Source organism: Propithecus coquereli, unplaced genomic scaffold (assembly GCF_000956105.1).
Source record: "Propithecus coquereli isolate 6110/MARCELLA unplaced genomic scaffold, Pcoq_1.0 Scaffold241, whole genome shotgun sequence".
NCBI classification, from domain to species: Eukaryota; Metazoa; Chordata; class Mammalia; order Primates; family Indriidae; genus Propithecus; species Propithecus coquereli.
In genome coordinates, this window is record NW_012147964.1 from 1,380,699 (window position 1) to 1,406,209 (window position 25,511).

General features: G+C 45.2%; 1 protein-coding gene and 1 long non-coding RNA gene across 2 annotated transcripts in view; one reads left to right on the forward strand and one right to left on the reverse strand.

Moving 5' to 3' along the window:
* The window catches only part of SAFB (scaffold attachment factor B), a 78,704-nt gene that overhangs the window by 25,291 nt on the left and 27,902 nt on the right, over positions 1-25,511 (reverse strand). Inside the window, exons 14-16 of the mRNA XM_012646127.1 lie at positions 24,340-24,603; positions 23,159-23,296; positions 22,870-22,912 (exon numbers count right to left, since the gene is read on the reverse strand). Coding sequence (XP_012501581.1) covers positions 22,870-22,912; positions 23,159-23,296; positions 24,340-24,603 — 445 coding nt within the window. The remainder of the gene's footprint in view (positions 1-22,869; positions 22,913-23,158; positions 23,297-24,339; positions 24,604-25,511) is intronic.
* On the forward strand, positions 13,629-22,839 carry LOC105811923. The gene is made up of 3 exons (XR_001137579.1): positions 13,629-14,823; positions 20,993-21,084; positions 21,177-22,839. It is a non-coding gene; the product is annotated as an uncharacterized LOC105811923 (long non-coding RNA).

Genomic DNA, 25,511 nt, shown 5'->3' on the forward strand with positions numbered 1-25,511 from the left:
ATATTTTTAGTTGTCTAGATCATTTCTTTCTAGTTTTTAGTAAAGACGGGGTCTCGCTCTTGTTCAGGCTGGCATAGTTCTCATCTTAGAACATATTTCCAAAAATTACATCTCTGGAACAAAACGTTTACAGATTTGTAAGGGTAAACAGAAAAAATCTTCCAACATACTGTCATGATACACAAGGGTTAGCTTTTTCTAATTTATATAAGTTTCATCAACAGTGAATAAAAGTGCCAATGTTCCTGAATCTTCCGTAAAATTGGCATTTTTCTTTAGCCTTGCCAATGTGCTAGGCAAAGCAGAAATACTGCTTTTAACCTGAATTTATTTTATTATTCCTTGGATTGAGTTTTTGTTGATCATCAGTACTTCTGTTCAATTTCTCATTGATATTCTTTCTGTATTTAAAAACTTCTGCTCCATTTCTCCTCACCTGGAATCTATATATAATATTAAATATTTCCCGTCCAATTATTCATTAGTCTCTTGTTTATAGGTTCCGGGTAAATTTCACATTTATGGATCTAATCTATTAACTGATTTAAATGAGTGGTATTTACCCTTATGTTCATAAGCTCTCCTTTATACTAAGACTATGTAACATTCACCTGCATTTACTTCTTTTGGGGTTGTTTTATTTTAATATTATTTTTTATTTTTAGAAATAGAGTCTCCCTCTGTCACTCAGACTGGAGTACCGAGTTGCCGTCACAGCTCACTGCAATCCCAAACTCCTGGGCTCCAGCCATTCTCCTGCCTCAGCCTCCTGAGTAGCTGTGACTACATCGGCATGCAACCATGGCAGGCTAACTCTTTGTAAATTTTTTCGAGAGGTTTTGCTCTTCCAGGATGGTCTTGAACTCCTGGCATCCCTGAAGCAATCCTCCCACATTGGCCTCCCAAAGTGCTATGATTACAGGTGTGAGCTATGGGCCGAGAGGGTTGTCCTTTTAAAAGTTACTCTCCCGGTTTTGTGTTGACTGAGACTATTTTCCAAATACTTGTCCCATTTGCAAAATGGCTTCTCAACATTTAGCAAATTATCTTTTCTGAATGCTGTCTTAGGCTATGCTAAAATACACAAACAACCAAAAACCTTCCTCCCTACCTATCTGAAATGTTGTCCTTACTCAATATTACATTGCTATAATATGTCTGGGAGTATTTAACATTTCCATTATCTTCTACTGATCTGTTGTTTTGTTCCAGTTTTAGTTACATGGCACAATCTTTTTCTAAATATAAAACACTGAGATTAACCAAAAGAAAAATAAACTAAAGGGAACTGGGCAGAATGGTTTAACTCCAGGTTTTTCTTTGTTTTTTGGGGGTAGAGACACGGTCCTACTCTGTGGCACAGGCTGCATTACAGTGGCCTGATCACAGCTCACTTCAGCCTCAAACTCCTAGGCTCAGGCAATCCTCCCACCTTGGCCTACCAAAGTGCTGGCATTACAGACCCGAGCCACTGTGCCCGGCCTAACGCCAGAGTTTTCAAGAGGTTAACTTAATGTTAAGGAAAAAATTATGAAAAACGTTAAGAGATTGGACACCTCTTTAGGCTCACATTATTTCAATGACTCCACGCTTTGAAAAATGAGGAAATCATTTCCCCCAAGTCCTCTTGCCCAACCTCCCAATTTTTCTTACTAATCAATTATTTATTTGATGATATTCACAATTTGCCAGCAGTTCACAGTGGGCTGGCATGTTGGCACTTTTATCCAAACAGCAGTATTTACATGGTACTTTGCCCTTATTTCTTATACGAACAATAAAATGAGCACAAAATAGAAAAATGTAAATAATACTAGAAATAAAAGAATGCAAAAAATCATTAGGCATGGCAAAAATTTATGGAAAAATAAAATTTTTGGTGTCAAGAGCAAGCTTGCTAAAGTTACTGTTTTCAATGTGAAGAATAAACACACATGTATGAAGTACATGAAACATACTGTAGAAGAGTGTCTCAAAAGCAAAGTGTACTGCAGCATAGTTATGTGGTTTAGAGCTATTCCAGGGACACAGCTTCTCGCAGCTCCTTTAGCAAGAAAGTGGTGCTCAGCTTCCTGAGGGACCCAGGAGGAAAGTTGATCAGCCACACACCCTTGGGAAAACCACCTCCGGCTGGGCTTTTTCCCCAATGTGAACATCAATTTCTTAAGGTTACTAAGTGTTGGTCAAATAATACAGGGTAACAGTCACCATATAAAGGGAAAATGGGAAATTGTAGCTAAATGTTCCTTTATTTACCAAATAGTCATTACAAAAGTTTATAAAATTTTTCCTTTCTATGGAGAATTTTGGGACACCCTGCGTAAGAAAATAGACATTAATTTGTCTGTATAATAAACAATCTTGCAACACAGAGGGCAAAAAAAGTAAAAGACAAAAATATCATTTATACCATAATTGAGGCTTAAGTGTACACTACGTGATTTTTCTTTTTTTTTTTTTAGCTGAGGCTTCAGATCAGACACCTTGGGCTCCAGGGCCACCTCCACGGTCCTCACTGCAAAAGGCAGAAGTGGCCTGTACACACACAGAAAGATTCCCTGGCTGCCAGTTGGAGGAAAGCAAATAAAAATAATGAGATATCATTTTGCCTAGCAAACCATCAAAAACGTACATGTTTCATAATAATCCCCCATTGGCCCAGGTCTGGGGAAATGGGTGGTTTGGAGATGGTAAATTATCGCAGCCTTTTGCAAGGGCAGCTGAACTCAGGAACAGCCATGTACTTTAAGGGTTGAGGGTGTAGACTGTGGAGGTCTGCCTCTTGCTGTGTGACCTTGGGCAGGTTACTTAACCTCTCTGAGGCTTCAGAGAGATGTTGTAGAACATTTTGGAAGATTGGTCTCCCCACATTTTAGGGGAATATAACTTAGGTGGGACTTCTAATAAAACAGATTTTATGATGAAAGTTTAAAACACATAGGAGGAGAGAGTGTCGCCTTGACTTCCTCACCAAGCTCCAGCGAGGGTCAGCTCTGCGCTGGTCCTGATGAATACTATAGTTTCTTCTCTTTTTCTAAGGCAAGGATTGACAAACTTTTTCTGTAAAGGCCTAGATAATGATTATTCTCATGTCTGCGGCCCTATGGTCTGTGTCGCACCTACTCAACTCCGCCACTGCACCGTGAAAACAGCCACAGACCACACGCTGATGAACGGCTGTGCCAATAAAACTTTATCAAGCCTGAAATACGAGTTTCATGTCATTTTTACATCACAAAGTATTCTTCTTCAGGGCAGCAAACTGGCTTGCACTGTGGGCATTTCTGGCTACTGGAAAATTTTTCAACACCATCCAATCTCTGACAGGTTTTCATACTTTACATCACACCTTCCTAATATAAAATAGAAGGAAACCCCTGCTGTTTCTCTGTACCAACCACCCAGACACGTAGTGTGGACCTTGGATTCCCCAGGGAGCCAGACGGGCAAAGGGGAGGTGCTGTCTTTGCAGTGATCTTTATTAACAAAAATGGGCAGATGGCAAATATGCTGACTTCTGCTCTAAGTTTGTGATAAACGTCCATCCATTTATCCCTCCCAAAACCTTTCCTGAGGCCCAGAGAGACTCCACATGATTTTTCTATATTCTAATTCATCTTCAGAATTATCTTAATTAGGAACAGAGGAGACTATGAAACTAATATGACAATTCAATACACATGTGCAAATAGCTTTGGTGGCCTGACTGGGAACCCCATTCCCATGTATTTCTTTGCCAAATCATGCCTTCAGCTTTAAAAAACATTTGGAATTGAACCCGGTAGACTTTATAACATGCCAGGAAGATGTACCAGAAATATTTCTATAGAACAATTATATTTGATAAAACAACTATAATATGTATACTGGTTTTTGTCCAATTGTTTTCTAGTTAGTAGGAAACATCTAAGTAGGTTATCACAAACGTGCTACCCTTTATACTGTATTTCTCTTTTCCACAAGAAAGGCAGTAGATTTTCATCAAGCACAATCAGGATTTCCCAGTTCTACAACCAACTTTTCTTCTGAGCAATAATCCCTTCTGCAGCCCAAATCCCTTCCAAGATGTCGAGAGAATGCGTGGTCTTAAAAACGTTCAATTTTCCACATATAAAGCATATCCCTGACTGGAGTGATTATCAATAATCGCGTTATGGGGAAAGACACTCTATTTTCCGAAGAAGAAAAATGTATTTAAACTAACCAAACAAGAATGGATGGAAAACATAACTCTCACAAAAACTAAAGGGCCATTTGTCGTTAGTAGCAAGAGAAATTGCGCCCCTGAAATCCTTCTAACAGGCTTTTCACCCTTGTTCGCCACCTCTAGCTGTAAAGTACAGGCACAACTAGTGTTCTGGCCTCCACTCCCCAAGTGCAGCCCCCTTGCCTGGGATCCACCTCTTCCTACTGCTACACTTTTGCCTCACGGATTATGTCCAATCCCACTGTTAGTCTGCCCCAACCCCGACTTCTGCTGGGATGCCCCCCAGCACCCAGTGCTGCATGTGGGTAGGTCATTACTTTTCCATTTGATTGCACAAATACATTTACGCAATTATACAAATACACTCACTATATGAAGTAAAAAGCTGGTTTCCCTCTGCCCCACTCTCCTCTTAAGAGGCAACCACTGTTACCACCTTGGTAACATGCTCTGCAATCTTTTTTTTTTTCCTCACTTGACCAAACAAGACATTCTTGGGTCTTTACATCATACATATATTATACATAAATTAGCTTGTTGTGAAAATTAAATCATATTGTCAATACCTTCTGTAACTTGCTTCCAGTACTCAGTAACAGGCCCTGGAATACCTTCACATACCTAATACTCCACTCCCATCTTTTCCTGCACACTATGGCTGTTCCTGAGTTCAGCTGCCCTCACAAAAGGCTGTGCTAATCTACCACCTCCAACCCACCCATTTCCCCAGACCTGGGCCAATGGGGGATTATTATGAAGCATGTACATTTTTAACAGTTTGCTAGGCAAAATGATACCTCATTTTTTTTATTTGCTTTCCTCCAATTGGCAGCCAGGGAATCTTTCTGTGTGTGTACAGGCCACATCTGCCTTTTCTTGTATCTGTGAGTTGCTGTTTAGTCCCTGCTCTCTGTTGAATGGGTTGTCTATTTTCCTTACTGATTTGCAGGAATATTTAAATCTTTCTGGGTATTAATCTTTTCCTTATCTATAATATTCTTTCTCACTCTCTTTACAGAGACTTAAAACTTTCATGTAGCCTAATTTATTTTTCTTTATAGTTTCTCAGCTTTGGTTTCACTTCAGGTCTCCCTGTCAACTACATTACAAAAGTACTGTCTTAGCTGGAATTTCTACTTGGCATGGGAAGAGATAACAGAGCTTTTTCCTACCATCAGCCAGCCAGCCAATTGTTGCAACATGATTTACTAAAAAATGCTTAGTGCTACCTGTAAAATGAACAAATCCTCAAAGTTTTTACTCTGTTTGCAACATCCTATCATCAAAATTAGAGGAAATTGCCGTTTCCTTCCCTAACATTTTAGTTATTCTGCATTTTCTTTTTAGATTACCTTTAGAACACACCACAATGTTTCTCTTTAGGATAATTTCGGTGGGGGGAATCGACAGTTTCTGATAAGAAGTCATCACATGTAGGAAAACTTTCTAAAATTAGTCATGTCACAGGTCTTGAATATTTCCTGTTAGCTGTATTTACTACCTAAGAATATTACATATACTTTATTTTGCTCAAGTCTTTGATTTGTTGATGATACAACTGCCACCTCAAATATCCAGGAGACTCAACCAATAAACAACTATAATTAGCTAGCAAGTTCAGCAAATGGACAATTTATATTAGCCAGGACTTTATTTTGTCCGTTGTCTTTGGCTTGCTTCTGATTGCTTTAACAGCATTTAATTTCATGAGGCACACTCAGCCCAGCAGACTTTACAAACTCAGCACTTGCCTAAGAGCTGACATGCCAGTTGCAAAGAGTATATGTAAGTGCCCAGATCTTCGTTTCTAATGTCTCTCTCCTCAAAAGGGGACCAGAGGATGTGGCAGAAATGACTGAGTACAGGGATGGGGCAGGAAAAGTATAAGATAATACTGAAGTATCCTCTTGTTCCAGGAAGTAAAGAAGGACTCAAAGAACGAAGAGGGCAGGTGGAACCGATACAGGTGCCAGCCTGACAGGGCTCCCATTGGGGCAATTTGCCTATCATTATAAATAATAATAAAAAGGCTAACTGGCCACGGGTGGTGGCTCACACCCATAATGCTAGCACTCTCAGAGGCCGAGGTGGGAGGATCACTTGAGGCTAGGAGTTCCAGAGCAGCCTGAGCAAGAGCAAGACCCCATTCTCCACTAAAAACAGAAACATTAGCCAGGCATCGAGGTGTGTGCCTGTAATACCAGTTGCTCAGAGGCTGAAGCTAGAGGATGATCACCTGAGCCCAGGAGTTTAAGGTTGCAGTGAGCTATGATAACAGGACTGCACTCCAGCCTGGGTAGCAGAGCAAGACCTTGCCTCAAAAAACAACAACAAAAAAACCAGCCTTACATTCCACTTGGAATAAATGAAGAATCTGAGTTTACACTGATAAACGGAGAAGGACAAGCTATTCCTTTTATTAGTACACCAAGAAACAAACAGAAGGTGTAAGGAAATTAGAAAATCTCCATTTGACAACCACAATAAATGAGTGGACAGAATTTAGTGGTTCCTGAAACTAGTGGAGGATCAACAGGTATTTCCACAGTCTCAAAGTATCATCCCCATAAGTACAATTACAGAGGAGAAGAGAGTAACCTTCCAGTGGAGACACCTGGTCAACACCACTTTAAGTCAGTGAATATGGTCAGTGGGTTTCAAATTGACAGCAGGCGCCTCTGCATAGGATACGCTGAGAATACAACACTTCTGGTGGTATTTCTGACAAGATTTTAACTTGATCCTAATCATAGGCAGAAAAACACCAAACAATTCAAATTGAAAAACAGACTACAAAATAACTGTTCTGCACTCACCAGAAATGGCAAAGTCAAAAAACCAAAGATAACTGTAGCAACTTTTCCAGATTAAAGAAAACTAAAGAGACAGGACAGCTGAATACAATGTATGACCCAGTACTTTTTTCCCTTTTAATCTGTAAAAAACATTACTGGAACAAACTACTAAATCGGAATATGGCCTAACATTAGATGACATTATTGCATCAACACTAATTTCTTGATTGTGATAGCAATGGTTATGTAATGATCTTTCTCTCAGTCAATACTGTAGTATGTACAATAAAGGGACACAGCCTTGCAACCTATTACCAAACAGTCCAGGAAAAAAAAAAAAAAAAACTAGAGGGAGAAAAGGATAAAGGAAATGCAGTAAAATGCTAACTAACATTTGGGGAGTCTGGGTAAAGGAAATAGAGGAATTCCATGTACTGATTATCCTTTCAACTTTCCTTAAATAGGAAAATGTAAAAACAAAAAACTAGGAAAAACCCAACAGCACAGGATTAGGTAATACGTAAAAAGCAAACATGCCAACTTTGCATCTCCAGTTACAAAAGATTTTCACACACACAAAACATCCTATTAATTTGTACTTAATGATAATGCCACTACAGAGACACTTACTTTGCTAATAATTATCTTAAAAGATTCTTCTAAACCACTACTGTTGTAAAATTATTTTGGAGGTATGCTGAAATTCGTTGAGTTTTGATTTCTAGTCTTAAGCCATTTGGGGTTCACTCATTAAAGAGGTCGCTCAATTTCCAGTTAAAATCTTGATAAAATCTACTGATAATATAGCTGAAAAGAATTCAGTAAAACTTATAAACCAGGCCATGAACTATCAAAAGGTACTACCATGTTCCAGAATAAAACTAATTACATCACACCATAAACACCAAACAAACAAAAACACACAAAAAAGTTTCTATGGCATAACTCCATTTTACATGAACTTCTAGAACAGACAAAACTAACCTTCAGTGAAAGTAATCAAAACAGTGTTCCTTCTTCTTGCTGAGGTGGGTGGGTGACTGGGAAGGGGCAGTGGCAATCTTTAGGATGATAGAAATGTTTCTTATTTTCATCCCTACCTATTTTTACCATATGCAAACATAAACTCTAAATGAAATAAATATCCAAATATAAAAATAAAACCATAAGGATTACTCTTAGCTAATATTTTCTTATAATTTTACATCAAAAGAATGCCTTTTAAAACAACATAAAATCTAGAGGCCACGTAGAATAGGTTGACAGCACCCAGACATATGAAAGATTAAACGTATAATGACCGGAACACCACAAATAAGTCAAATGACAGACTGGAAAAAACTGCAACATTTTACATATGGAGAGCCCTTATAACTCAGTAAGATAACCCAGTAGAAAAACGGGCAAAGGACATGAAAAGGCAATTCAGAAAATACAAATGGCCAATTATCAGAAGCTTTGTAATCTGTGAAGAAATGAAAACAAAAATTTTACCTACAGAAAAATGTAGACGAATACAGAGAAACACTTTATTTAACGCCATATCCCTTGGGCTGGCTGCAGTGGCTCTTGCTCATCACATTAGCACTTTGCCAGGCTCAGCTGAGAGGACTGCTTGAGGCCAGAATTTTGAGACCAGCCTCAAAACTGCAAGACCCCATCTCCACATAAAACTAGAAAAATTAGCTGGGTGTGATTGCGTGCACCTGTAGTCCTAGCTACTGGGGAGACTGAGGCAGGAGGGTGACTTGAGCCTAGGAGCTGGAGGTTGCAGTGAGCTATGATGACATGACTGTACTCTAGCCCAGGTCCCAGAGCGAGACTGTCTCCCCAACCCCCCAAAAGGTATAAAATTACCCTCAGGTTGTGTGTATAAGGAGCACATGAAACATAAATGAATTCCATCTTTAGATATGGGTCCCATCCCCAAGATACCTCGTTACATATATAAATAAAAGTAGAAAATCTGAAAAAATCTGAAATCTGAAACTCTTCTGGTCCCAAGCATTTCAGATGAGGGATGCTCAACCTATACCAAGAAAACATTCAGAATGACCCAAATGCACAGTTTTGGCTGATTCTTTCTTAAAATAGTAGTTGCATGTTAATCCGTTAAACTGCTGAGAGGGAACGATAGACTAGCAAGACACAGGCCCTGCCCTTGACAATCTGGTCATGACAGAAGGGGGGACAACATCAATCTCAAATCAAGGCATAAGGACCTAGGGGCTGAGAGTGCAGAGGACTGAAGGACAGCTGAGGAGCTATAGATGGAACGACGTGAAGGAGGCCTTGAATACAGACAGATGGGAAAGAAGGGTGGGCGGAGCACATAAGCCAAGGCACAGAAGTCAAAGGGGGTGAATCATGTTTTTGGGGCCTGACTGAATCACAGGGCATGGGCGTGGGGAGTAAGAAAGATAGATCTGGGTAAGATGGTGGCAGTCATTAATGTCACATGGAATGCAAGTTTTACTCTGTGGGCAGTTTTTCAAAGAAACATTGTGTAAGTGACAATTCTGTCTTGGCCAGGTGGTATTTAACAGGGAAGTCATTTTCTGCATGTCAGACCAATAGGAGAGTCAAGCAGTGCCCGATACTCTCTCCCTAAAGAACTTTAACAAGGACTATTGAGAAACCTACAGAGTAAATGAACAAAGGGGCAAATATCCCTTCCATCCTCCACTGGACCAAGCTAACAAAACAGGAGAGGGATCGTCAAGGAAATAATGCAAAGCTTCTTTGAAGGCTCTTGATTCACAGGGTGGTGCCCACGTCCAAACACAGCCAAGTAAGTGAGGAACATTAGTGAAGTAGTTTTCAAGAAAGCTCTTAATATGACACATGCTTATGAAATGCACCATACCTTTGCTGGATCTCTTTGATGTTTTCTTGTTTCCTTCAGAGGTAATTTCAATTTCATCAGGATTACCACCTTCATCTTCAATTGCCTAAACAGAAGGGACATGTAAAGTTGACCAAAGTCAGCACAGAGCCTGACTTTCACAGAACCTTCAGGTGAGAAGGGACATGTATCTTTTAGAGCGTACAGCTGCTCCTGATCTGGAAATGCCTTCCCCCACTGGGCATCTAGCCCACCCTTTCATCTGTTCTCTTGCTCTATGCTCAAGTCAGACCGACTCCACCAGTTCTTAGCTGTGTAGTCTTAGGCAGGATGACTTAATTGCTCTTTGTTCTTTCCTCCGGCACAGGGGGCTAATAATATTAATAGTAGTCACCCTGGAAGGTTGTTGTGAGGACTCTACCATGCATATAAAGCAAGCACTTACCAGATACTAGGGCTTATGTGGTCCATCCTATTCCTGGCACCAAAAGAACTCAAAAAGGGAAAGGCACACTCTCCAACTTCCTATGACTTTGCCCAGCACAGTGCCGTGTAAGCCTCCAGTGACCCCTCCATGCCATGCCTGCACTCAGTACTGTCTGCGTAGATGCCACCACTCACTGGCTGGGTTCCTACTGTGACAGGCGTGGGACCAGGCATGACATGCAATGCCTCAGCCAACTGCCATCACATACATCCACGACTGACTCCAAAGACCTCACTTTCAACTACTAGGTGACCCTGCCTCATAGGACACTGAATAACGATTTCTTGGCAAACCCTGCCTCCCACAGAAAGAACTTGTCATTCACTGGAAACAGTTCCCACAGTCAGCACAGTGCCTGCCACCAAGCAGGTACCTCTGCAAATCAGTACTGAACATGACACTGATGATGACTTCCCTAAAAACTGGGCTTCAAGTTTACTTCTACTGATAATTTGCACTTTATTTCTATTAGTACATTGTAACAGATAATGAAATAATTATTCAACTCACCATAGGTTTCAGACCATTGCTTTAAATCCATTTCAAATACTGTGGTTTTTTTTTTTTTGAGCTTCAGAAGTCTCAAAGTTTCCCAGCTTGGGAAGTCTGAATTTAGAACTGGGCCTGGGAGTTACACACCTAATCTGTACTAGCACCAAAGAAAATCTCCACTCCTCTTGGAAGCTGGTGGAGAAATTGGAGTTCTGTCCTGGGATAAAAGGAAAAGCGCAACCACAAACTCCCTCACCCTCTTCCTGGGGACAGAAAATCCTCAGATATCACCAGGAGAGGAGAAGAAATGACACAGACGGAAAAGTGTCCTAATCCCACCATTTGCTTTTTGCCCTTCCTGGAAATATGAACTAAGAAAGGGACACCAAGTACATTACAGACGTCGGAGAGGAAGATAAGAGTTACAGAGCTACTTGGACATACGGGTTGCTGGCACTTGTGTTTTGGAATCACACTGTTAAGAAACTGAAAAGAGCGAGAAGGAAGAGGAATGGATTTGTGTTGTCAGAGATGACAGTGACTGAGGATTCCTCAAGTCACACACCAGTCTCAGCCACCAGCCTAACAGGAAGGGTACATGCCATCAAAGCAGCTTTGGATGCCTACGAGCTGTTTGGGGGGTAGGAAGGGGAGGAGAGGATGAAGCCCCTCAAATTGGTTTGGTGCATGAGGACCCCTGGCGGCTCAGAACAGGGACCACACCTGTCCAGCCACCAATCCCCACTCCGTGCATTTCCTCCGGGTAAATGTCTGCATCCAGCAACCTCCTGCTTGTCTTAAGTAAAGAGAGCTAGTATCCATAGTGAAAGAAACACAAGCTTGAGTTTTGTAAAGGTCCGAGTGACTCTGAGCAAGTTGACGAGCCAGCCGTGTCTGAGCCTGACAACAAACAATGTCTCCTCCTTCCTCTCAATAGGAATTAACAAGGCCCCATGGACGATTCTTTGGGAGCTAGGAGGGTACAATGAGTCACCAGTCCTACCCTCAGTGGCCAGCATGAGAGATTACGAGGAAGAGGTCTCCAGAGACGAGTACCTAGAAGGGAGAAATGCAGAGAAAGACGGAGAAAGAAACCTACAGGAATAAGCAAACTGTAGGGGAAGCAGATGGCGGCTAACGTTTACTTGACTCAGCACTTTGCAAGAGATCTGTCAGAATCCCTCTAGGTTTGGGTTACAGCCCCTCATCTGCAAATGATGAATCCTGGTGGCACAGAGAGGTAAAGTGAATCGTCATAGCAACGATTCGCTGAGTGCCAGGCAGCATGCCAAGCCTGTTCCATGCAACCTTATTAAATCCCGAAACCAAAACACTCATGGTTGCTTCTTTTCACAGAGAAACAAACAGATTTAGAAGGTGTTAAAAGTCTTCCATGCCATAGATCAGGCCACTGAGACCTGGCAGAGTCCTGAGTCCAGACCAACTGACCCGGGAAGCCCACTCTCTGCTTCTTGGTGGATGAAGTTCTGAAGCCGATTTTGAAAAGTCCTGAGTCTAACCGTATTTTATTTTACTTAATAAAATTTTTAATCATTTTATTAAAAACATAAATTTAATACTGCTAATCTTCTCTGTGTCGTTCCCATTTCAGTGTATGCGCTGCGGAAACGAGGATCTAACCGTAATTTTCATTTATGATCGCTAATGTCCACAACTCCTCTCCCTTCCTGACATATTATTTCAAAGAGACTGGGGCCAGAAAATCGTTAAGACTCGTTCTTAACGCCTTCCTTCCCTTACGAATTTTCTTTAGCTGTTTATTTTGCGTATGAACCCTGTACTCCAGGTCATGGCCCCCCACCCCCAGCCAACCACAAGGTGTGCGGGAGCATCTAAGGAAAGGAAACCCAGCTCCCGCTCAGGAATCAGACTGCCAGGTTCAAATCCCGACTCCGCCTGTCCCCGGCCGTGTGACCTTGGCCGAGTCCCTTCACCTCGCCTGGGAAGGGAGGATTTCGGGGTCCCCGGCCTAGTTACGGAGACTGGTATGAGACAAGAAGAGAACTCTCCACCCAGGGGCCCCTGTCACCCGTCACTGGCAGCCGAGGACCGCGACGGCGTCTCCCGCCCGCGTCCCGTTTTTCCGTTCTTCTCCTCGCCCCCAGGGTTTGAACGCGCGCCCGGGCCAGGCTCGGAGCTGCCGCCGGGGCCTGGGGAAGAGCCGGGAGGCGCAAGCGAGCCAGGCCCTGGCAGGCCGCGAACGGGGCCGGGGGCGGACCCAGGCCAGGGGACCAGAGTCGCGGCCGCCGGGACCCCTCACCCGCGCTTTACCCCGACCCACGGGACCCCGGCTCCACCTTTTTCAGCCGCTCCATCAACACGCTCTTATTGCCGCTCGAGTCCAGATTCCGTTTCCTCAGCTCCGCCCGCAAGTCTATCACCCGCAGATCGCTCAGGCGCCGCGTCCCGGTCTCCGACGAAGCGGAGCTCAGAGCCGCTGCGCCCGCCGCACCCGAATCTCCTGGGCCTGACAGAATCTCCGCCATTCCAGGGACCCTGGCTCCGCCGCCCACTTTGCACACAACCGGCCCGGTTCTAGCTCGGCTCCTAGCACAAAATGGCGCCGCCTGCAAGGGAACCGCTCCAGCCGCCCCGGCGCGCCTCGGTCCTGCGCAAGCGCACCCGGCGCCGTCGGACTCGCCAGGCCCCATCTGCACATGCGCAATGACATGCTCAGGAAGGCTCTGCACAGGCGCGTTAAGCCGTAACAGGCTCCCGCCGCGATATTTGCCTGCTGTAGTTACCGCGCCTGCGCGTAGTCGCCGGGACGTGCTGTTGGGCGTCACGCGAGCGCGCACGCAAAGCGGGGTGGGAGAAAGCCAATGCGTTTTCCTCTTAGGCGGCGCCATTTTGTGCTCAGAGCCGCTACATCCGACGCTGGAATCGGTGGCGGAGACGGGCACTCAAGGAAGGCGGAGGCTGTCGCAAGGTCGGGCGACTCGGGCCCTGGCTCAGGCGCTTCGGAGACCGGGACGCGGCGGCTCAGCACCCTGCAGGCGCAGCTTAAGAAGCGGAACCTGGACACTGGCGGCAACAAGAGCGTCCAGATGGAACGGCTCAAGGTGAGATGGGCTGAGGGTCGGGGGTGGCGCAGGAGGCCCGGGGACGTTCCAGCGCGGGCCTGTCACCGCGCTTCCGGGACGCAGGGCGCCCCCGGCCCGCCCCGCTATTGACCGCCCGGGGCCCGAGCTCCTGGGTAGTCACTGGTCCTGTCTGTGCCTCGCTTCTTACTTTCCTTGCAGCTATTCCCCTCAGTGCCCTTAAAAGTCTTCTTGGCTACCACGGTGGCTGTTCGACCCAGTTCCAGATTTGGCTCCGTGACCTTGGGCAGGTGTCTTTCTCTGTTCATTTTCCTCCTCTGGAGAATGTGTGCCTGAAGAACCACTGAGAATTTGCAGTAAAGGGGGGCGGTCCTTGCTGCCCCAGGGCCTTCGCACTTACTGTGCTGGCCACTCACTGGGACTGCTGGTCCCCTAGGTCTTCCCCTCGGCAGGCGTCACTTTAGAACTGCGACATTGTCTCCCTGAAGTGCTGCGCCATCTCCTTGTTCCTGTCTGTGGCACCATCCTGTGTTTACACTCCACCGTGCAATACTTGACACACTTGTGTCCGTGGGGATTGTCTCTCCTCCACTGGAGCAAGCTTTGCGAGGGTAGACATCTTGTAACCGGTTGTGTAGCAGGGAAACGTTTAGTCAATGTTTTTAGTCCCCCCACATTTCAGATGAGTTCACATTGTTCACATTATGGCTTCGGCTGGGAGCTCTAAGTGGCCTTGATAGCAGTATTTATCCCAGCCTTGCTAATCTCAGCGGCTACAGTCTCAATTAAGCAGAAAAGAGAGAACTCTAGCAAAATTTGCTGACCACAACTTTTAAGTTTCGTCATACTGATTCATTCTCTTTTGAGTTTCTTTCCCAGGAACGGTGGGACCTGCTAGAAAGCCTTACACCACCTGCTTGTCCAGCGAAGACAAGGTAACTGATAGTGCACCCCAGAGGTACAATGATGCTCACAGCTGTCATGCATTACTCATTTCGCCTGCAGAAAAAAACCTGACCGATGTTTGGGCAGGTGGATTTGAGGCAGTTGGTACCTCCCCCTTCGTCTTGAGAGGTCCATGGATATAAATCCTTTCCTCCTCAACTCTCCTGGCTCTCTCAGTAATTAGCTTTCTGTGCCGCGGGCAACACTGAACCCCCCTTGTGAGTTCGTTAACAACCTTGTGTGTCCAGTCCTGTTTCACACAGGTGGAAGGCACTGAAAGACCTGTTGATTGGAACCACCAATCTCTCCATACACAGGCTGCTGCTTCCTTCCCAGATGTCGCTCACCTTTTGCCTCCCCAGCAGTCTCTCTGTTATCATTGGGCAGTGTCAAATTAGTGCTTGTTTTGCAACTGGACATGGATCCCAATTCACAAGTACCGGCTAATGGTTTCCCTTCCTTTCCTTTGGGATTTGGGCCAATAGGGTACCCCATTGTGTTGGGTTCATCCTACCCCTTTTCAGGCTTGCAGCACAAATACAACCAGAGTTGGTGTTTCCAAGAGTGCATTTGCCTTTGTTTACCAGGAAGTTGTTACTTGCAAAGAGCAGTGTGTGCCATGCCTCATCTTAATAACACTGTAAAAATTCATTTCTTCCTAACAGGTGGTTAAGGAGGAAGGGCAAATCCTGAGGAAAGTGGCATCACGTTACAAGTCACAAGGAGACAGACAATAAAGAGATGTGCCACATCAGTGGCCCCAATCCTTTTCGGGCCCAGGGACTGGTTTCACTGAAGACAATTTTCCCACAGATGGGGGTGGGGTGGGATGCTGTGTGGTTTCAGGATGATTCCAGCCCATACATTTACTCTGCACTTTATTATTATTACATTGTAGTATATAATGAAATGACTGTACAACTCACCATAATGTAGAATCAGTGGAAGCCCTGAGCTTGTTTTCCTGCAACTGGACGGTCTCACTTGGGGCCCGCCCATTGCAGACAGTTTTGGTTGCTGTCACTGTAGAAAACCCTGCTTCACAAACACAGGATGTCAGAAATGAAAGCAGGCTTTTTAGTGCTTTTGTGGCTACTAAAGTTCTCTCAAACATGCTTTTAAGGCCACCATCATTTGTGATCTCAAGCAGGTGATCCTCTTCTAGTACGAAGTCCATTCACCTGGCTTATTCACAAATGGGTGATGGTTCTGTTCCTTCTCAGTTTGGGGGTCTTTTGTGATTGGGAAGTAATGCTCAAATTCCTTTGAAGGTGGTATAGGTGATCAGGTAGTACCTTGGAGAATGAACACCACAGCTGAGTCTCTTTTAAAATCTCTAATGCTTGAATTGTGTCAAAAATGCACATGCTCATTCGTTGCCCTCATAAGTCCAGCGTGGCTTTGAATACAGCCAGTTTATTTGCTGACTTGAACACAGTTGTCTTTCTGCCCTGAAGGGACATACTGATTTTGTTGAGCACATTCAAAGTATCATATAAGCAAGTGTCCCAAGCCATTCTGTGTCACTGGAATGTGCTGCCACTGGTGACTTTTTCTGCAACAAATCTCTGGAGCGGCTCTTGTAACTCAAAAACCCTGGCCTGTGATCTACTTTAGAAAGCCATCTCACTTCTGTGTTTCGATGTGTGTGCTCTGCAGCCATTCTTGACACAGATCTGTCCGAACAGGCCTAAGTGCATGTACTTTAATGTTAATAATTTTAATGACATCCTGGAAAAGGCCATTTACTTAAAGTGACATTTTTTGGTTAGCCAGCAGTTCTCTAAGCACGACACAATGTGAAGACTCGCATTCAGAAGCGACCTCCCTGACTGAATACTGCAACCACTAAGCCATGTAGTCATGGCTGTTGCTCTGTCCATACGTATACAGACACAAATTGACCAATTCAGTTTTCCTCATACGTGATCATTCAGAGTTGAATACTTCTGCAGCTGTTGTATTCGTTGGCAACAAAAGTGGACATGCCATCACGCACATCCTCCCAAAAAATATATGGCACAAAAACAATCATTGTTGCCTTTTTATCAAAACTGGTAGACTAGTCAACCTGGGTTGCGTGCCATGTGACTCATTAATCCTCTCTAACAATTGTGCCTCCAGATCCTTCTGCTACTTCATCGCTGTGTCTAGTTATGGTACTACCTGAAAGAGGAACCTCTGTCGCCTTTTGAACTGCAGGCTCTCTTAACATTTCATAGCAACTGTCCTTACCACCAGGCAGGATCAACTCTTCACCAATAGTAAAGAGCTTCTCATTCTTAGCTTTACCAACGTGGTTAGCCACTCTCTGTGCACACGCATTTGATGAAGTGGTGGCCTTCAATAATTGCTTCTCTTCTTACTGTTCACGTTTTTTTCTTTTGAAAACCTCCAAAGGCTTGTCTTTTAATGCAGAGTGCTTGGTCCCTATGTGGCAAAACAGTCTTGAAGCTTTCCCGGATTTGTTAGATAGCCTATGGCCACTTATTATACAAAGCAGACTCAGAGAACGTGACTCATGTGTTGCAATAAACCCATAATTTAAGTAGGACTCTTGGTATTTTCTTTGAAATGGAGCTTTCGTTTTCCTGGCAGTCTTATAGAGCCAGTCTTCTGCTGTCTCATCATTAGGCCTTTGCCCCTTTTCAAAGAAGCTTTCCAGCAACGTTTGTTGAGTCATGTTTTGCTAGGGTGAGCTTGTGGGCTTACCAATCTTTTTTTTTTTTTTTTGAGACAGAGTCTCACTGTGTTGCCCGGGCTAGAGTGCCGTGGCGTCCTAGCTCACAGCAACCTCAAACTCCTGGGCTGAAGCAATCCTCCTGCCTCAGCCTCCCGAGTAGCTGGGACTACTGGCATGCCCCACCAAACCCGGCTAATTTTTTTCTATATATTTTTAGTTGTCCAATTAATTTCTTTCTATTTTTAGTAGATATGGGATCTCGCTCTTGCTCAGGCTGGTTTCGAACTCCTGAGCTCAGAATGATCCGCCCGCCTCGGCCTCCCAGAGAGCTAGGATTACAGGTGTGAGCCACCGCGCCCGGCCCGTACCAATCTTTTTGCTGAGACAAGTGTGCAGTGCGGGAAAGAGGCACTGGGGGAAGCAGTAAATAAAACAATGGGCAGGCCACGTGCAAACTGAAGTGTCAGAGATTCTAACTTAAAGCCTGCCACCAGATGCAGCTCAGCTGTCACTTGCCACTCAGTGATAGGGTTTTCATTTGAGTCTCTGAGCAATAGACTTACCATAATCTACGTGCCATCAAACCTCTCTGCTAAATGCTAATCTGTATTTCCAGCCACTCCCCAGCACTAGCATCACCTCCGTTCCACCTCGAGTCACCAGGCGTTAGATTCTCATAAGGAGAGCAACCTAGATCCCTCACACACCAAGTTCGCACTAGGCTTCTCACTCCCATGACAATCTAATGCCACTGCTCATCTCACAGTAGGCAGAGCTGAGGCGGTGATGTGAATGATGGGGAGTGGCTGTAAATAGAGATGGAGGTAGGAGGTACCCTCGACCACTGCTCAACCATGGCTGTGCGGCCTGCTTCCAAAAATGCCAAAGACTGGTACTGGTTCCTGGGCCAGGGATTGGGGACCACAGTGCTACAACAACCCACTTCTACTTTTTGCTGCTTGGGACTAGAGTGTTTAGAGAACTTAAAGAAACAGTGTTTGTAGCACTCTTTGAGCCCACTAAGCCAGGAGGAGAACAGCTCTGCCCCTTGGTGTCCCCCCTCTAAGAATTAGACTTGCTCTTCACCACCCAACAAGTAGCAGAATCAAGGGTGTGGACAAGAATAGAGATGTACTGGTGCCAAATGAAATGAAAATATACTAAAAGTATTTCAGCTTTTTCACCAGGACTAAAAAAGAATTAGAGGAAGATACACTCTTAAAGCTGCCCCAACTGGCCTGAGAAACTAAATGCACCTCCTTGGCTTCCTTCCTGGTTCAAAAATGTCTTAATCCTATGAAAATGACACCAGCCCGATATGGAATACAACACAGCTTCTCTAGGATCCACAATAGACTGCTGGGGTATACACACTCAACCAGTTTTTTACCAGGATTTTTTTTTGAATACAGGGTAATACTCTACTGCCTGGGGCAGAAAGCAGTTGTGTTTGTATAAATCCATAACTCTCTGCTACCTCAAATGCCTGGGTTCAAGCAATCCTCCTGCTTCAGCATCCCGAGTAGCTGTGGCTATAGGCGTGCCCAACCACGCACAGCCAATTCTTCTCTTTTTTGGAAAGACAGAGTTTTGCTATCTTGCTATGTTACTCAGGCTGGTCTCGAAAACCTGGCCTGAAGCGATGCTTCTGCCTCAGCCTGCTGAAGTGCAAGGCTTCCACCACTGCCCACGGCCCCCACTATGTTTTTTGAAATTAAGATAAAATTTATAAACTGTTAAATTCACCTGAGGAAAGTATACAATTCAGGGCCTTTTAGCATATTCACAAGGCTGTGTGATCACGAGCACTATTTCCATATTTTCATCACCTGAAAAGGAAACCCTGTCCCATTAGCGGTAACCCATCTTTCCCTGTCATTATAGATTTGCCTGTTCTGGAAATTTCATGTAGATGGAATGACACGCTATGTGGCCTTTTCTGTCAGCTTCTATCACTTACACAATGTTTTCAAGGTTCATCTCTGTTCTATGTGTACTGGTATGTCATTCTTTTTGATGGTTTATACCAGCTATTACTGGAAGCATCACATTCCATAAAAGTTTGAAACCGTAACTGTCCTAATTGCTATCATCATCCTTGTTAGATCTTACAGTGATAAGTCCAATGTAATTTCAGACTCTTGTGCAATGGGCCTGTTTCTGAAAGACACTGTAGAAATTCTCGAAACTGTACGGATTCCTTTCATCTCAAGAAGTGGTAAATTCAGACAATGGAGAATATCTGCTTTGAAACTAAAAAGAAATGACAGCAGTTTTCACAATTTCCTTTTTTTTTTTTAACACTTTTTCTTAGGACTACTTTGCCATAAATATATCTAACTGTCTGAAACTTGTGCTTGTGTTTTTAAAGGTTAGATTTTTAGTTAGGTTACATATGGGATTTAAGTTAAAACTTGATTTATCAATATTGACATGTTTTTGCTCTTCCTGTAACGGTCTGTATTTCAGCTGGAACACTGACTGTCCCAGCAGATACAGTATGTGACCCTTCTGAGGCTTGCTTTACACTTTGTAAGTCATGAACAGCGTAGTGTTTCCTTTAGGCTCAATTTGTCCCATTAGTAGGCTGATGCCCTCTGAGTACTGTATATGACACCTTGTGAATTACCAGCCTTTCCACTCTGGCTACTGAGAAAAGCAACCTGTTTGCAATCAGTCCTGAGTGAACCCCTGGCATTATTCCCTTTGCCCCTCATGCTTGGTTCTCTCTCAGCGTCTTATTTCCTCATAGACCTGCACCAGGTAGGAAAAACTCTGAGTGCATCTCTCAAGCTCTCTGATTTCTCTCTGCCTTGGTCTCAGAATCTCAGCTGTGTCCCCTCAGCTCAGGAATACTGCCTGCCTCATTTACGTGTCTTGGCCCATGGCCTGGAAACTCCAGTCAAAGAGCAGGGATGGTAACAAAGCTCTCTTGGGCAGGGTGATGTCCCGTGTCTGAAAACCATTCTTGCCTACGTTTCATCCAGCCTTTTAGTTGTTTGAAGCACGAAGGTAATGCTTGGGTTTCCCTCTTGGCCAGAATTGAAGTCCCCTCCCTGTGGGAACGTGCTTGACAGTCCTCATCTGTGTCAGAGCTGTTCTCAGCCTGAGCCAGCACAGGCAGGTGCACTTGTGAGTAGGCGGCCCCTCGCCTAGCCTTGGCTCCAGCGGAAGTGGAGAAAATGATCCAAACGGGAAGCACTTTTCATTAGTTACAAGTCTTGAGTGGAGTAAACTGTCTTTTAACTTTGCCTGTTTGTTTCTGCACTATGACGACTGATCTTGTATCAAAACCAATTCTGTTTTGATAGGTCAGGAGTAATTACAACCTATTCAAAAATGAACTATGGAAATATAACAATTTGCACAAAAAGAACAAGCAGTGGAAATGATTCTGCTTATCAGTTACTTGCTAAGAATTGTAGTAAGCTGTGTGGTTCTTTGTGAGAGAGATCAAGGATGTCCTTTTCATGAAGGTTGTTGGGGCCAAGGTGGTAACCAACGCCCACAGTCCTGGGGCTCGGTGCTACGAACGGAGGTGCATGGAAGAATGATCTCCGTAGAGAAGGTGAGGCACCTGTTGCCTGTCGTGGCTCCAAATGACGCGTACAAGGGAGGAGACCTGGTCCACCAACCATTTCTATCTCTATCATATTTTAGGCCAAAAATGAGCCTGCTCGGAAGAACGTATCTGACAGAAAAGAGTGCGAAGTGAAGCGGAAAAAATTATCCAGGGCTAGCAGATACCACTGTGTGGAGATGAAAATCTGTGCAAAGCAGTACAGCCAAATTGAAGAGCTTCATAATTAGGATAGTAGAAATACTATTTCTGTAAATGATTTTGAAGGCATATTCATTTTTTAAAAAAATTACAGCTGATGGCTTTAAACAGCTTCATTTAATTTTACAGAAGGACAACTATGCAGAAGTAGACTGAATAGCATTGTGACACAAAGTAGGGGCCTAGTTCTTTAACTATTTAGCCACTTCCATCCCTCCCCTGTATCTTAACAATGAACCAACAGTTTTCTGTTCAACCAAGCCACATAATGCAAAACCTAAATTTCTGTGGTGGTTCTCTCTCCAGTAAGATGTCACCATGTGCCATTTGAGGCAGCAGCGATGTCTTATTTATCACTGGGTATGTGAGCAAAAAGAACCCAACTCCCTTTCAGACTCAGAGCAACAGTATGTGATAACCTCTTGAAAAGCAGCCAATGCGGGTCAAGAGCCCTGGAGAGCAGCTACACCCACACTTCATGCTAACATGTGCGCCACCTCAAAGTAAATCCTACACTACTCTACCCAGGAGGAATAACTTCCCTCATTTCACAGCTGGACAAACAGTCTCAGTAGGAAGTGGTGACAAGTTATACCCCCAGCTCTGATACTGCAACCTGGGTTTTTAACCACTGGGCCACACTGCTCCATCAAAGAAAATCCAGAAGACTAGTCTAGTTTTGCTGCATGGAATGTAAGATTTACCTCCAGAAGCAGGGAGAAGGGAATCACGTGAGAGGCATGAAATTCCTCCCGAGGCAGAAGAGCATCCCCAAGACAGAGGGCAGGAACATGGGCACCCCCAGCCACATGACGTAATCGAGGGAGGACGATGAGATTGAAAAGTGAAGCTTCTGCTAGAGCTGAGGAAAAGCTAACGGGCAAGAGGCATCAACTCTGCCACAACGGCCTCACCACAGCCTTCCCCCCTGTCCCCACGTTTTCAAGTAAACCCACTAAAGATCTGAGACTCTTGCTGGGAAATCCTCAACCCACATGTAAGAGACAGAAGACAAAGATGAAATTGAGCTTGTTCTTCTCATGTGCTAATCCTGCAACGGGAACGAGTGTGGCCATAGACTGTGTTGTTTTCCAAGGCTGAGTGGGGCCCTGGGCTGCCCAGGTGAAGCGTGGGCTTCTCCTTGCCTCAGACACAAACAGGGAAGGCCCTTGGGAGCAGACACACCAACCACAGCTTCACTAGGCGCACGTGGAGCAGACCAGTCCACGACGCAGAAGCACGCGAGTGCTGCATGCTCACCAGGCACCTTCCCACACAGCCAGGCGAGCCCCACCCCGAGGCTTGCCAGCACTGCGCAGTGTGGTCAGTGAGCGCCGCACACACAAACTCAGTCAGGGTCTGGGCCAAAAGAGGCTTCAGAGTAACTCTCTGGATTCAAGGCCAAGACCAAGCACAAACATCCCACATTTTCATCCCAAACACAAAGGTGCTCTGCTTTTCCTTCCCTCACTTTTCCTCTCACTCCAGTGGGAGGAAGGAGGATGTGAGCAGAGGGGAAAGGAAGCAACGCTGTGGGAAAAGCTGTGGCTACAACTGTAGCTTCTGACTTACCTGTCCTTCTCTTTCTCCCATCATTGACCTTGAACCTTCTCTCCTGAAAAAGGTAATTTAAATCAAGCCATAAGGAGAGGAAGAGGCTTGTGAACAGAGAGGCCCATCAGACCCGAAATGAAAAGCAACGTTTCCCAAACCGAATGCAGGGGATGCAGAGCCTGATTCAGTGCCAACTGCATGCACCGAAGGCTCAGCGCCCAGAAAGGCCACTCCTTATTCTCAGAGAATGAACCAGTAGAAAGAAGACCTGCACCAAGTGGGCAGGGTCGGCAGGGGCCCAACTGACCTGTCCACCGAGTGGTCGGGGTAGCGGCCTCGGTCCCTGTGGTCAAAGTCATGGAAGCGATCCTGGCGGTTGAAGTCAGAGTGGTAGCGCTCATCCAGGGCAGCCCGCTTGGCCTCTGGCCAGTAGGCATCATCTCGCCTATGACGGGGCACGGGAAAGAGGTAAAGCCATTTCCCCTCCAAACATACGACCTTTGTGGGAGCTGGTCAGATAGCCCCTAACTGTCCCTGGCCCCAGCACTTCACAGAAACGGAATTAATTTCACCATAGTGTTCCCTGCTACATGAGCCTAGACATCTGATTTGACCTGAATGACTATTTCCATTTTGTCTGGCACACCCCCTCCCCACCTACACCCAACAGGACAGTGAGAAGTGGGCAGTGGCAGCCTTCAGACAGGCTCGGGGAACTCCACACAGCTGCCACCTCTCGGGAAACCAGTGCAAGCCTCAAACCTGAGCAGCTCTTTACGCGCACCTGCCATGCCTCCCACCGCAATACTGTTTCATTGCCCCACAAAGGTGGCACTGACAGAAGCACTTGAAACATCCTGTATCAGCACACAGGTGACCACCATGGAGTCTCACCTTCAGTGTTTTCCGAAGGACATAAATGATCCTAGAACAGCTTAGATGACCCTTTACACAAGTGAAATGATTTCATGGATTCCTCTTTAACTTATGCAGCAGAAAAAAAGAAATAGCGCAGTTTGTCCCAAAGAGTGATGCATGGAGAAAGCCTGATACGATCAAGGCTGGATTTATCCACCCAATACCCAACAGCAAAGTTTGAGTTTAGGTTCCCGTCTGACTGGCGTGTAGCATTTTTCTATGCGTACCTCTCATCAGTATGTTTGGGGATTGGCAATTGATTGTATTAGTAGAATGAGCAGAAACAAATTACAATGGATTAAAAAGCCCGGACAGGACCCAGAAGATGCAGCCTTCCTCCAGCATTTGTTGTGGGCTCCTCCTGGTGCTTGGACAAGAACCCAAAGATCTCATTAGCACCACAACATCCAGCCATCTCCACATCCCTGCTGGAGTACAGAAGGCCCATGTACCTACCTCTGCTTCCTTTTAAAGACAGATCTCATGCTACTATGACTCTAAGGTCTGTGCAACAAACAAGTGTGACCCCCATGGGCCACCTAACGGCGACCGGATGGGGTGTCAGCTTACCAGCCTTCCAAGTCGTAGGGCCTCCGCCCCGTGGGCCACCGCTCCTCGCGCGCACGGTGGATGCGCTCCTGCTCTCGTTTGCGCTCATGTTCCAGGTACATGCGCTCGCGCTCCAGCCGCTCCCGCTCCATGCGCTCCCGCTCAAGCTGCCGCCGCTGGTAGGCCAGCCTCGCTCGGGCAAACTCCAGCTGCTCCCGCTCCTCCCGCTCCTCTTGCTCCCACTGCGCCTGCGTGACCTCCTCCTCCTCGCTGTCCTCGCACACTCTGTGTAAGAACAGCAGGGCTGCAGGAAGGTCCAGCAGGCATCGCGCTGCCAGGTTCTACACCTGGGAAAATAGACTCCAGGGCTGTGTCTTCACCTGCACGACCTATAGAACCACATGCACTTGCACAGAGGAGGAGCCTGAAGCCCAGGGGCTGCTGTGAATTAGCAGAAAGACACCAGGAGTGCCATCGGGGTTGTATTTCCACTGGTCCCTGAGTAGCCAGATAATAAAGGGCCAAGGCGGCATGCGTATGTGTTCTCCTGCCCATGATTAGCTATTATGTGAACTGGGCCTCATTTTCTGAACATTTCCTGGATTTTGCCATCTGGCTTCAGGAGAAGACAGTAATAATTAAACAAATTATACTCTTCACAGCGGGTGTCTCTGAATTAGAACCTTTGCTGTCTAAACCACGAGCTTAAATTAGTCATTGCTAAGATGTGACTGGAGCACTAGAATCCAAATCTTGTTGATCTCTATAAAGCCTGAGACCTGAGCTTGGCAGGTTCCCCCCACCCGACCCAGGAAAAGGACACTACCAGCTATATAATTTTGACAGTGACACAGATGAATTTTTGTGCCTTTCCTTCCGGGTTTTTGTAGATGCAACACAGGCGCCAAACTGTCTGCTTTTGATCCTTTCTCTATAGGCATTTATAGATACACAGTCTGCCCTCTGCATCCATTGATCCAATCAGCCAAGGATCAAAATATTAGGGGAAATACCCCCAAAATAACCAACAATATAATGAATATAACACAATAAAAAGAATAGAAAACAGTAACAAACAAAAAAAACCCACTAGGCCGGGCGTGGTGGCTCATGCCTGTAATCCTAGCTTTCTGGGAGGCCGAGGTGGGCGGATTGTTTGAGCTCAGGAGTTCGAAACCAGCCTGAGCAAGAAC